Source organism: Panthera uncia, chromosome A2 (genome assembly GCF_023721935.1).
Source record: "Panthera uncia isolate 11264 chromosome A2, Puncia_PCG_1.0, whole genome shotgun sequence".
NCBI classification, from domain to species: Eukaryota; Metazoa; Chordata; class Mammalia; order Carnivora; family Felidae; genus Panthera; species Panthera uncia.
Window position 1 is genome coordinate 140,878,963 of NC_064816.1, and position 13,773 is coordinate 140,892,735.

General features: G+C 39.5%; 1 protein-coding gene across 4 annotated transcripts in view; it reads left to right on the forward strand.

Moving 5' to 3' along the window:
* The first annotated feature begins 10,440 nt into the window (after positions 1–10,440).
* KLHDC10 (kelch domain containing 10) overlaps positions 10,441–13,773 on the forward strand; it is a 71,589-nt gene continuing 68,256 nt past the window's right edge. For 2 of the 4 annotated variants that reach the window (XM_049641857.1, XM_049641859.1), the window contains exon 1: positions 10,441–11,671. In XM_049641857.1, coding sequence (XP_049497814.1) covers positions 11,500–11,671 — 172 coding nt within the window. In that variant the 5' untranslated portion in view covers positions 10,441–11,499. The remainder of the gene's footprint in view (positions 11,672–13,773) is intronic. The other 2 variants (XM_049641858.1, XM_049641860.1) reach the window with 2 other exon arrangements.

The window sequence follows — 13,773 nt, forward strand, 5'->3', positions numbered from 1 at the left end:
TTAATGTTCATTTATTTTAGAGAGAGGGAGAGAGACAGCGCAAATCAGGAAGGCGGTGGGGGGTGGGTAGCAGAGAGAGAGAGAGGGAGACACAGAATCCGAGGCAGGCTCCAGGCTTCTAGCTGTCAACACAGAGCCTGATGCCGGGCTCAAACTCACGAACCCTGTAAGATCATGACCTGAGCTGAAGTCGGGACACTTAACCGACTGAGCCACTCGGGTGCCCCAAGTATCTTTTCATGTGGTTATTGACCGTTCTTTTTTTTTTTTTTTTTTTTTTAACGTTTATTTTTGAGACAGAGAGAGACAGAGCATGAACGGGGGAGGGCCAGAGAGAGAGGGAGACACAGAATCGGAAGCAGGCTCCAGGCTCTGAGCCATCAACCCAGAGCCTGACGCGGGGCTCGAACTCACGGACCGCGAGATCGTGACCTGAGCTGAAGTCGGACGCTTAACTGACTGAGCCACCCAGGCGCCCCAGTTATTGACCGTTCTTATTTGGAGAAGTGTCTATTCAGACCCTTTGCCCATTTTTCAACTGGGTTGTCTTTTTGTTGAGTTTTAGGAATTCTTTATATATTCGTGACATTAAACTCTTCTCAGATACATGCTTTGCCGATATGTTCTCCTATTCTGTAGGTTGTCTTTCACTTTCTGGAGAATGTCCCCTGATGTGTAAGTTTTAAATTTTGTTGAGATCCAATTTTTCTGTTTTATCTTTTGTTACTTATGCTTTTGGTGTCATACCTAAGAATCCCTTGCCAAATCCAAGATCATGAAGATTCACCTCTATGTTTTTCTTCTAATACTTTTATGGTTCTAGCACTTATGTTCGGGGCATTGATTCATTTTAGATTTATTTTTATATATGGTCTGAGGAAAGAGGTCCAGCTTGATTCTTTAGTGTGTGGAAAATCTAGTGGTTCGAGCACCATTTGTTAAGACTGTTATTTCTGCGTTAAATGTACTTGGCACCCTTGCCTAAAATTGGCCACAAATATAGGGTCCATACCTCTTTTTAATGAGGCATGTTTACTAGTGTTTTTTAATTTCTTCATTATATGGTATCTATAGTTTGTATTTATCCAAGGATTCCTTAAATCTATGAGACGTTGTACATGTTCTTTTTATACTAAAAGAATTAAATATGACTGTACATTTTTCCTCAAGAGAAACTTTTCTGGTTAATCTATAACCTCACAGATATATAAAAGCAGGAGCCTTTTACCCATCCAGGTCCCTTTGCCTTTATGCCAATAAAATTATCTGAGGCCAAATTCAAAGAACTTTTATTATCTAAAAAGTTGCTAATGATTAAAATCAATAACATGTCATAATTTCTTTATTTTTTACTCTGAAAGTAATAAAGTCATATTCTAGAACTTTCTAAAATTAGAGATAAGGAGAAAACAATCCATAATTTCACTCTTCAACACAATAACCATTAGCATTTTTCATCATTTCTCTCTTTCAGACTTCGTACTGATTCCACTTAAACCAGGGAATCTGTGAACTTGGATAGTATACTGGGTTGAATAGTGTCCCCCACCCCCCACCCCCACCAAAAGTTATGTCTCCCTAGAACCTATGAATATGACCTTATTTGGAAATGAGGTCTTTGTAAATGCAATTAAGTTAAGATGAGGTCACACTGGATTTGAGTGGGCCCTAATCCAATATGACTGGTGTCCTTATAGAAAGAGGGAAATTTGGACACAGAGATGCACAGGGAATGCATCATGTCACAAGATGGGAGTGATGTAGCTACAAGCCAAGGAATGCCAAGGATTGCCAGAAACCACCAGAAACTAGGAAAGGGACATGAAACAGATTCTCCCCCAGAACCTCCAGAAGGAACCAGTCCTGCTGACACCTTGATCTCAGACCTCGAGCCTCCAGAATTGCGGGAAAATACATTTCCATTGTTTAAGCCACCTACTAAGTGGGGTGTTGTAATGGCAGCCCAAGCAAGCCAATACACCAAGGAAACTAATGGTTAGGGAAAAAAGTCCCGTGATTTTCACAATCCCCTAACTGAAATTTAGCATTTCTGTCAATAGAAATGTAGGCAATAAACTGCAGTCGTATTTTTTTTCTTTTCTTTTTTTGAAATTTTATTTAAATTCCAGTTTGTTAACATACAGTGTAATATTATTTTCAGGTGTAAAATGTAGTCATTCCACACTTCCATAAAATACCCTGCGCTCATCACAATAAATGCGTCCTTAATTCCCATCAGCTGTTCAAACCACAGTAGTATTAACTGTACTGTCACTTTGTCACCCATAGAAATCCAGATATTGTCATATACCATTAGAGTTACTGCAAGTACCTTAAAATATTGTTTATACCGTTTTAAATATAGTAGTTCTGGAGACTCCCACTCAACTTTGTTATTTCATGTGTTAGTATCAGAGGCATATGATTTACTATATCAAAAAATTAATTCTTTTAATATTTTGATAGCTATCTTTTAGTATAATTAGTCTCCTTGGTAATTTTATACATTTTATTTTATGCATTAAAAAGATTATTCTGAAAAAAGTATCCATAGGCCTTACCAGGCTAAAAGAGTTTCAGAATCCTTGATTTAAGCAGTGAAATTTGCATGGAGAAACAAGAATATAGTCTTGTGAAATCTCTCAGGGGAAATGAAAGTCAGTGGAGTTTTTCAGCCTGCCATGCAGCATGGCCAAAGGTATTCCCAGATCCACCCAGACCTTGACAAATTATCTTTCCCATTTAGAGGAATCCTCCCTCCCAAATCCTATTCCTTTGTTTGTTTTTTGGTGTGAAAGATTATCCAGGTGCTGAAAGCAATTCCAACTTTGCTTGAATTTATTTGGAGTCCTTGGATTTCTTTACATCTTTTCGTTTGCTTTTTGCTGTGTTTGTAAATTTACATCCTAAAAGACAACATGCTGTTTTGGGACTAAGAGATCTTCACTCTTCCTGTTTCCACCAAAGGACGGAAGAATGTCTGCAGGTTAAAAAAGAATAACGAAATCCTGTTAAAAACTAATAAGAATGTGTCCAAGACATATTGTATAGAAGAGCAAAAGCTGCCTGCAGAATACACCGTGTAATCCCATCTGTGTAACAAACTAAAATAGAATACCTGCATGTGTGTGTAAAAGATCTGGAGGGGCATCTGGGTGGCTCAGTTAAGCATCCAACTCTTTTTTTTTTAATGTTTATTTATTTTTGGGAGAGAGAGTGGGGAGTGGGGGAACAGAGAATCCCAAGCAGGTCCGTGCTGTCAGCTCAGAGCCCCATGTTGGGCTCGAACTCACGAACCATGAGATCATGACCTGAGCCGAGATCAAGAGTTGGATGCTTGGGGTGCCTGGGTGGCTCAGTCCCTTAAGCGTCCGGCTTTGGCTTAGGTCATGATCTGGCAGTTCACGAGTTCAATTCCCACATCGGGCTCTGTGCTGACAGCTCAGATCCTGGAATCTGCTTCAAATTCTGTGTCTCCCCCCACCCCCAAAATAAATAAACATTAAAAAAAAAAGAGTTGGACACTTAACCAATTCAGGCGCCCCCAACATCCAAGTCTTGATTTCAGCTCGGGTCATGATATCACAGTTGTGAGATCAAGCCCCATGTTGGGCTCCTGCTTGGGATTCTCTCTCTCTTCTCCCCTTTCCTGCTCATGCTCGCGCTCTCTCTCTCTCTCTCTCTCTCTGTCTCTGTCTCTCTCTCTGTCTCTCAAAATAAATAAAAATAAACTTAAAAAAAAGAAAAAGATCTGGAAGAATAGACATCAAACCATTAACGGTCTTTTGGGGGTGGAGAGTAGGATTGGGTAGCAAGTGAATGGGAGAGTTTCACTTTTTCTATATCTTCTTCTATTTACAGATTATACAGTAAGGATGTATTCATTATTTTACAAATCAGAGTTTGATATAAAGACTCAAAATCATTTCCCATGTGGCTATTGGACCAATCTTGGGACTATTACAACTTTATGTATTTTTGTCTTATTTCACCTCTCCCAGCTGACTAATTAAAAAGCATTTTTTAAGAATCTACTTTGTGTAGGGTGCCTGGGTGACTCAGTCGGTTAAGCGTCCAGCTCTTGGTTTCGGCTCAGGTCATGATCTTACAGTTTCGTGGGTTCAAGCTCTGCATCTGACAGTGCAAAGCCTGCTTGGCATTCTCTCTCTATCCCTCTCTCTGTGTCCCCGACGTGGGCTGTCTCTCTCGAAATAAATAAATTAAAAAAAAAAATCTACATTACGTAGGAAATCCCTCACATTTGTATTATACTGTATGGTTTACACCTGTTTCTTACAACTCTCGAGGTAGTATATTAATTAGGATTATATTGGTTTCGCGTGACAAACTCAATTAAATCTATCTTAAGCAAGGAGCATTTGGTAGAACAGTATTTCTTAAAATAATTAATGTTCATTCTACCTTTTGATTTTATTCATCCTGTTTTACACAGAAGAAAACCTCCTCCTCAATGTTGACATGTTATTTTTATCAGAAGTTCAATGCATACATTATTTATAAGCTTATATATGCTTATAGTGCTTTAAAAACAAAATCAGAATAAACTTCTAAATTAAATAACCATATATTCAAAACAGTTCACATTACTGAATGATGTTTGCTGAACTATAATCACCAATGTTGGAGAAAAGTAGAAAAATATGGCCTGGTTTAGGCTCTTTATTTAATCTTCTTGTGTGTGATTTAGTTTCAATAGTATTAACATATGCAGGGAGTGCCTGTTCATATAAGCTTACCACACCAAAAATACAAAATGACATTAATAGTTTCAAGGTTTTGTTTATTTGTTTGGGATGAGACTTAATACTTGACAAATCTTTGCCAGAGAGCATTCTCCTGAAGTCAATTTAATGAGATGTCACTTAATATCTTCATAAAATTATCTTGTTCCTTTGCAGTTAAGTTAGTGTCACTTAAATCTGAATCAAATGAATATGTAAAACAATTATTACTGGAATTGGTAACAGTAAATCCTATCTGGACTTCAAGTTCAATATTTCAGATGTTGAAAAAACCGTCCAGGGGCACTGGGCTGGCTCATTCGGAGTGTGCCACTCTTGATCTCAGGGTCATGAGTTTGAGTCCCACGTAGGGTATAGAGATTATTTAAATAAATAAATAACTTACAAAAAAAAAAGTCTGGTTTTAGCCCAGAACTTTCTATTAGATTACTGAAGTAAATAAGTAAATATCCAAATGACTCTACACATAACTTTAAAAACAATTGACCATTATTCAGTTTTCTGTAGAAACTTACATTTCTTATTGGACTTGGAACATCAGGAGCACTGTGAAACTCGCTTTTGGATTGCTTTCTGTGATGGCATGCAACCTTCAAATATGCCATGAGTGTATTTTTTCATGTTATATGGCAGTCCTTGTCGTCTTCTCATTAGCCTGCAACAGCTAAAGTAATATGTTACTGCATCTCATTATGTCATTTTTCTGATGTCAAGTGTAAAAGTAAATTTATCAAAAGACAATAGACTAGTTTAATTCTGTTTCAGTCTTTCAGTTATAAAGCACCGCTATAAGAGTGTTATTTTTTTTTAGGTTTATTTATTTATTTCTACTTTTTTTTTTTTTTTTAGTTTATTTATTTTGAGAGGGAGAGAGAAAGTGCATGAATGAGTGGTGGAGGCAGAGAGAGGGAGAGAGAGAATTCTAAGCAGGCTCCATGTGCTATGAAGCACAAAGCCCGATGTGAGGCTCGAACCCATGAACCATGAGATCATGACCTGAGCTGAAATCAGGAGTCCGATGCTTAACCCACTGAACCATCCAGGCGCTCCAAATGTTTTTTTTTTAAATGTTTGTTTACTTTTGAGAGAGGGAGAGAGGGAGAGGGAGGGAGGGAGACAGAGGATACAAAGCAGGCTCTGTGCTGACAGCAGAGAGCCTGATGTGGAGCTTGAACTCACAAACTGTGAGATCATGACCTGAGCTGATGTTTAACTGACTGAGCCTCCCAGGCACTCCTATTTGTACTTTTTAATGTACAGGTTCCAATGTAGAACTTGAACTCACGACCCCAAGATCAAGAGTTTTTACTGAGGTAGCCAGGTGCGAGAGCATTGTCTTTATAATTGATTATAAGACTACATGGCTTAGTGCTAGAGCAATATTGCATTTAAGTCATAGCCTAAACAAGTATTCCAATCTTTTGTGATACTGCTCAAAAATATGCATGTGAGAATAGATTTTTTTTTTAAGTTTATTTATTTTGAGAGAGAGCACAAGCAAGGGAAGGGCAGAGAGAGAGGGAGAGAGAAAATCCCAAGCATTCTCCGCACTGTCAGTGCAGAGCCCCACTTGGGGCAAGGCCCCGGTTCCATGAACCGTGAGATCATGACCTGAGCCAAAATCCAGAGTTGGACGCTTAATGGACTGAGCCACCCTGGTGCCCCAACATGATAGATCCTTAGTGTGGCCAGGAGAAGATATTTGGGAGCAGAGGTCTTTTCCCTGAGGGTGCTGCCTATAGGCAGGTTCACCCACGGCAATGGACAGCCTCCCATATAAATCCTCAACCCAGTTCTCTGGAGTGATCTTTGAAAACTAATCTGATCATGTCACCTCTTTTCTTAAAGACTTCAATGACTCCTCACTCCATTGGGATTCAGCCTAAGCTCCTTAATGAGATTTGTCTTTCCGGTGTCATCTTAAGCAGAACTGTTTAATACCTTCCCTATCCAAAATGAAATCTTGGTTTTACCTTTACAAAGTCCAAGGCCTTTTTTCCACCTATCAAAGGCAAACTCAGGCTTTTATGTTTAAAGCTACACAAAGAAACATGGAAGCTTTGAAACAGTGGGATATTTGTGTGTGTGTGTGTGTGTGTGTGTGTGTGTGTGTGTGTGTGTGTGTTTTAAGTGGGGGTGGGATAAGGGCAAAGAGTTGCATTCAAAATTTCCATATAAGTTTTTTAGACAGGGCTGAAGTTACTGGGCTTCTGGGAACCTAAAACTTTGGTAAACACATTGGTTGCTTACCCTTTTGCTGATCAAATGCCTGCCTAAACATTGTGAGAGGGGAGCTTAAGGTTTCTATAACCCTTCAGAGGAGGCCCTTCCAACTTGAATACCTAGAGGCAAGGTGTTTCAAGACCTTCCTGAACCACTTTGTCCCCCCACCCCTTTATTTTCTTGCACTCTTACAGTTTCATTCTTCTTTTTAGGAAATACTGGTCATGTTCCATTGAATTGATTTCATGACTTAATGTTTCAAAAATGCTATGGTAGGTAATCTGCCTATTAAAAAACATAATATACATAAAAGTGCCTAGTTCACAACAGGTGAATCAATAAATGTGAGCCTTCTTCCTTCTTTTCTCTGGGCAGCCAGACCTAACCTTAGCTACAATTTATACTTTGCGTTTTGACGACATCTGTATGTGTGATGCTTATGTGTGTAATGTTTATGAGTAGATGGTTATAATTTTTGTAATTAAGTAAACTACAGACTCATTAGTTTGGGCTTCTCAGTATCAATGCTGATTTGATCTGGGCTGATGACAAACAGTTAGTCACCTTTGACTATTCACCAAGGAATTTGTAGGATTCTGGGTCATGTTTAATCTATGACAAACTAACCAACAATCCAAGAAGTAAACGTTTTTATTTTTTCTTTAAAAAAAATTTTTTTAACGTTTATTTATTTTTGAGACAGAGAGAGACAGAGCATGAACGGGGGAGGGCCAGAGAGAGAGGGAGACACAGAACCGGAAACAGGCTCCAGGCTCTGAGCCATCAGCCCAGAGCCCGACGCGGGGCTCGAACTCACGGACCGCGAGATCGTGACCTGAGCTGAAGTCGGATGCTTAACCGACTGAGCCACCCAGGCGCCCCTATTTTTAAAGGATTGCTATACATTGATTGATTGCTAACATGAGAATATGACCTTACATTTATATAAAACATACTTTTCCATGTACTTTCACATGTACTGTTTTTTATATCCTGTAAACGGATAGAGTTACACGTTTGACTTTATTCAGATTCAGTTTTTTGGCAAGAATAGTTAATCATAGGGGCCACTGGGTGGCTCAGTCGGTTGAGCATCCGACTTGAGCTCAGGCCATGACCTCATGGCTCATGGGTTCATGCCTCACGTCAGGCTCTGTGCTGACAGCTCAGAGCCTGGAGCCTGCTTCGGATTCTGTGTCTCCCCCTCTCTCTGCCCCTCCTGTGCTCATGCTCATGCTCTCTCTCAATAATAAATAAACGTTAAAAAATTTTTTTTAAAAAGAATAGTTCACCATCAATGATTATACTTTTGTTAGCACACACGTAATGTCTGCTTGTTCCTTTTTGTTATGCTAGCAGCCATTGATTGTCATTGCCTACCTCTATTATTTCGTTAGGGGTCACCACCTTCCCATTTTGTTTTTGTGTTATTTCATTTTGTTTTTCATTACATTGACTTATTGACGAAACCAGGCTAGATATAGTGAAGATTGTCTCCTTGGATTTAGTTGTTTCACATGTTATTTAACTTGTTCCTTTGTGCCCTGAAAGTTTCTGTAAACTGGATGTTAGAGGTTAAATCTTGAATAGATTCAAGTGAATATTTTTGATATGATGACTTCGTAGGTGGTATCATGTACTTCATGTTATGTTATGTTAGCAGGTACATATTGTCTGCATGCACTTAACTTTATTAACTTTTTAAGTAATCTCTACATTTAACATGAGGTTCAAACTCATGGCCCAAAGATCGAGAGTTGCATGAGTACTGACTGAGCCAGCCATGTGCCTCTGCATGCACTTATTTTGAAGGCCCCTGTCCAAATCATGTCAATGTCCATCAAAGTGTACCTATATTCCACATTAAAAAGTTTTGATGGCAACCTAATTTTTAGAAGGTTTTCAAAATAATTTAATAATTTTGGGGCACCTGGGTGGCTCAGTTGGTTGAATGTCCGACTTTGGCTCAGGTCACCATCTCAGGGTGTGAGAGTTTGAGCCCCATATTGGGCCCTCTGTCGTTGGCACAGGGCCCACTTCGGATCCTCTGTCTTCCTCTTTCTGGCCCTCCCCCATGTGCTCTCTCTCTCAAAAATAAATAAGCATTAAAAAAATAATAATTTAATATTTTAAATTTAGTTAAGAACAAAAGTTTCATTTTGTTTCTGGAATTAAAACTGATTATCATATGTATTACATACAAATTATATGTGTATTATATATACTACGTAATATATAATAACTACATGAGATAGTTTTCAGTTGATTCGTTAATATAATCTTGTTTTTGTAGACCTTTTTTTTTCCTTTTTATTATGAAGAGTTTCTAACATATACAAAGGTAGGGGCAACAGTATAATGAACAGTTCTTATGTCCTTCTTCACCACCCAGCTTCAGCTTATGGTTCATGTGTTTCATCTAGCTCCACATCCATTCCTCCCTTCCCATATTATTTAAAATTTTTAATTCAGATATAATCCACATAAAATCCACCATAAAATTTACCCTTTCAAGTGTACAATGCAGTGGTTTTTAATATAATAACAAAGTTGTGCAACCATTACTATTCAGTGATTCTTAGTATATTCACAATTATACCACTATCACTGGTCTCTTATCATATAGATTTTTCCTTCCAAATCTCTCATTTTCCTTTGTAATTTATTTGTTGAAAAATTTGATTATTCTGTAGAATTTCCATAGTCTGGATTTTGCGGTTTGTGTCTCTGTAGTATTTTTTTTTTTTTATATTCCTCTATCCTCGGTATTTCCTATAAATTGATAGATATAGATATCTGATGAGATTCAAGTTCAATTTTTCTACAAGACTACTTCATACTTATGTTTATGTTCTAGAGGCATATATATCTCATCTTTAATTTTGTGATGCTAGCAGTGGGTAATATTCAATAGGTTGATCTCTGAGTGTATTAAGGGTTGAAAAATGGTGATATTGTATTGTTCTTTATTTAGGGAATACTCCTATAAAAAGAAAATTTCCTTCATCTACTATTTGGTTTACTCAATGGTACAATTTCTTTAGAAAAATTAACATTTATTAATTTTGACTTTCATATTTTAGAGCCATAAACTTTTTTTTTTCAAGTCTCAAACATTTTCATAAGCAGTGCCTTATAGTGCTTACAAGGTAAAACACCTGCCTTGAGGGACTAAAAGTAGGAAAATAAGGAGGCAGGACCACTGGTGACATGAGATTTGACCAAAAGCATATGTAGGCAGCCTCAGCTACAGCAGATTTTCTCTTTTTTCCTTGCATCACATAAGGTTCTCCTATGTAAAGGTTTACAGAAAAAAAAGAAAAGCCACCGTACCTAAGAACCTTGAAAAGTTGTTTTCTCTGAAGAGTATATATGCTTTTCCCTTATTCGTAAACATTTTTAATAATCTGTATTTTCCCACTTTGCACTGCCCCCCCCCCCGTAAGTTCATAGCCAAGTTTTCTGTTTAATTTTGGAACAATAATTTGACAGTAATAATTTGACAATTATTTAACAATAAGAATTTCTGAACTGTACATCTGCAGTTTTCCTCAATCTTCATCTTCCGTACCTATTTCTGTGTTTCAGGTGATTCAGATTTTCTACTAGCAAAAAAGGGTTTGATTGGACAAAAACATTTTCATAGCCATCAGTCATCCATGAAATTACCTTTTTCCTGGTACTCTTCTTACTGATAGGTGTTATTTTTAAAATCTTTACTAACCTAATCAGCCAGAAATGGTTTCTCATTGGAGTCTTAATTTGTATTTCCAGGATTACTGGTTAGCTTCAACACTTCTTTATGTTTATTAACCAAGTTTAAAATTGCTTGCTTGGTAGGTGGCTGGTGTTTAATTGAGGAGCTCAGCCACTCAATTCAAAGACGAGACAAATGAAACCCAGACTACCTCACTTTTATATTTAAGTTATGACTCCGCCTCTGTTTTTTTTCCTCCTCCAACAGAGCCCTTTGCGTGTGTTAACAGTCAGGGAAAGGGGTCTCAGTCTGCACAGCCGGCGAAACACTGTATTGCCCCCAAACATGTGTATTATGTTCACAGCCTAGTTCTGATTTGAGTACTTATGGGAAGAGTTCCTGAACCCTAACCGCGGCTGGAAGACCGACTATCGCCGGGACTCTTTCTGCAGGCGTGGCCTCTCTTGCTCGGCCTTCGATTGGCCCTCCTGATCCCGCAGGACTCGCGACGCGGGCTTGCTTAGCGCGGTTGATGCGTGTGTTGAGTGGCTGCTTCTGCCTTTCTCTCTCTCCACTTTTTTTTTTTAGCCATAGCTATGGTTACCACGTCTCTCCCCGCCTCCCTCCACCTGCCAAGAAGGCGACTGGCCATTGGCTGCCTGTCACCAAGTAAGCCAGTCATTGGTCGCTGGTGAGGACAGGGCGCTCCCCCTACCCCAGTCTCCCGGGTCTCTTGAGGAGCCCAGCAAGGAGGCTCCGCTAGTGCCGCCGGGCCAGGGGCTGCCGGGACCCGGCTGCCGCAATCGTTAGCGGGTCATGTCGGCCGCCCAGGGCTGGGACAGGAACCGCCGGCGGGGAGGAGGCGCCGCAGGCAGTGGCGGCGGCGGCGGAGGTAGCGGGGCCGGCGGGGGCAGCGGGGGCAGCGGGGGTCGGGGGACTGGCCAGCTCAACAGATTCGTGCAACTCTCCGGGCGGCCGCACCTGCCAGGTGAGTCGTGGGACAGGGTCCTGCCAGCTTGCGGGCGCGAAGGGAAGGCGACTGCTACCTTTTCTTTTCTCCCTGGCTTTCTTTTCCTTGGGAGGAGCAAAGGCAGGCCCCACGCATAGCAGAGGAACTGGGGCTTAGAGAAAAGGAAAGGTGTCTTTGAGGTCAGGGACGGAGCAGGAACACAACGAAAAGAAGCATTTTTGCTTTGTTGAAAGCTCTGTGCTGAGAGTTGTGTTTTCTTTTCAAAGGAGAGGCCGATGTTTCATTGACATTCCCAAATGTTTCGGTGACTCTGTTCCCAGTCTCATCCTCTTCCGCAGTTTGATCCTGTAAAAGGAGGGTATTGGCGCCTAGCTGTGGGACATTATTTTTTAAAGGGTGCTAAGTTGAGAGAAGAGGGAGGAACATTCCAAAGAGTGTTTTTGTAAAAACCACCTCGAGTGTTTAAGAGTTAGGCATTCTGAGACTAGAAAGGAGGAGGAAAGGCGCGGGGAGGGGGGTAGAGGGTGTTGGGATGTGGATGGGGAACAGAACCAAGAGAATTAGGAAAAACTAGTTAAATTATTAATATTTTGCAATGTCCAGAGACAGAATCGATAACGTGGTCTAGATTTTAAGGGGAGAAAAATGAAGATCAAGAATATACTTGGTGACAAAATTATGATAAAAGCAGCTGATTGAGAATTGGAAAAATGTATCCAATGTGATTATTTTACGTTTTGGCCTACAATTTCCTATCCTGGAGTTCAGATGCTTTAAAAAACAAATCAAATCGATGTGTGTGTGCAGAGAATTTTAAAGAGGTACATTTGTAAGTGAAGTGTAGTAGAGGGAAGGTAGGGAAGTAAATATTGCACAGAATGTCAAATATTATATTGGGCAAGCGTATTTTTTTTACCTTGAAGAGAACGATCAGGAATGATGTGTTAATCATTCACCATATTGTTTGTGAATAATGTTGATTTTATCAGTGATATATTTGCTTAGCCGGTGAGTTTTGAGAACATGATGGTTTTTGAATTCATTTTAGTACCATGCCTGTGGTTCTAAGTAGTCAAAAATTATTTGATTAATTTGGAGACAACAAAGGGAATTTTGCACGTTCAATGAGACAGTTGCTTGCTGGTGATGAGGTTATTGATGTGTTAGAAATGCACATTAACCATTTATATGTGCCATTAAAATTCACATTGAAGCAGTTGTAAATAGTCAAATATATAATATACTAGGAGTTGAGTTTGAGGTGGTAGTATCAGACTGGGTATTTTAGAACTGCTATATATGTGATCTTAAACATGAAAAAGAAAAAAGGAGAAATCCTTTTACCTACCTCAAATTAACAGCAAACACTTCTATTTTTGTGTATTGACAGATTAGAAGATAAATCTCTTACCAAAGACTTTTACCGGTTTTCCCTCTACCACTGCGATCTTTAGGTCTTTGATCTCAGATTAATTATACCATGGACTACATATAGGCATTCCCAGGCTCCAAGAACCTAGTTGGTGCACTTCCTCACTGCCACCACCAGATGGCAGTGGAAGCCATGCTTTTTGATGTGGGGCTTAGGTGTGGAGCTATTTCTGCGTTTCCTTAGCACACAAGGCCACGAACAGCCATTTGTCCAGAGGGAAAGATAAAACGTGAAAAATTTAAACTGTGAGAATTCATGCAATGGGATGATCAGCCTCTTCTCTCTTTCTTTTCCTTTTGATTGGTGCTTCATTCTTCCTTCCCCAAGTAGGCAGCTTCTGTCATTTCTTTACTATCAGAATTGGGAACATCTGCCATCTCAATATATTTCAAATTCTTTTACACCAATTAATTATTTTCCCCAACATTGCATTTTGACCGTCCCCTCCCCCCACACTCATCGAAAGGTTGTGTATTGAGGTGTTTAAGAAGATTTTAGGTGCTGGTGAGGCATAGAAATATCTAGGCCTGTTTTATGGCTGACCCTGGAGGTTAAAAAAGGATTCTTTTTTTTAAGTTTTTGTAGCTAACTTTCTCTCTCCATTGACATCTAATCCCATTTTCCACTTTTTGTCCGGCTCTACCAAGACTGCCAGATACTAAGCACCCAGAACCCTTTCTTGCTTTTT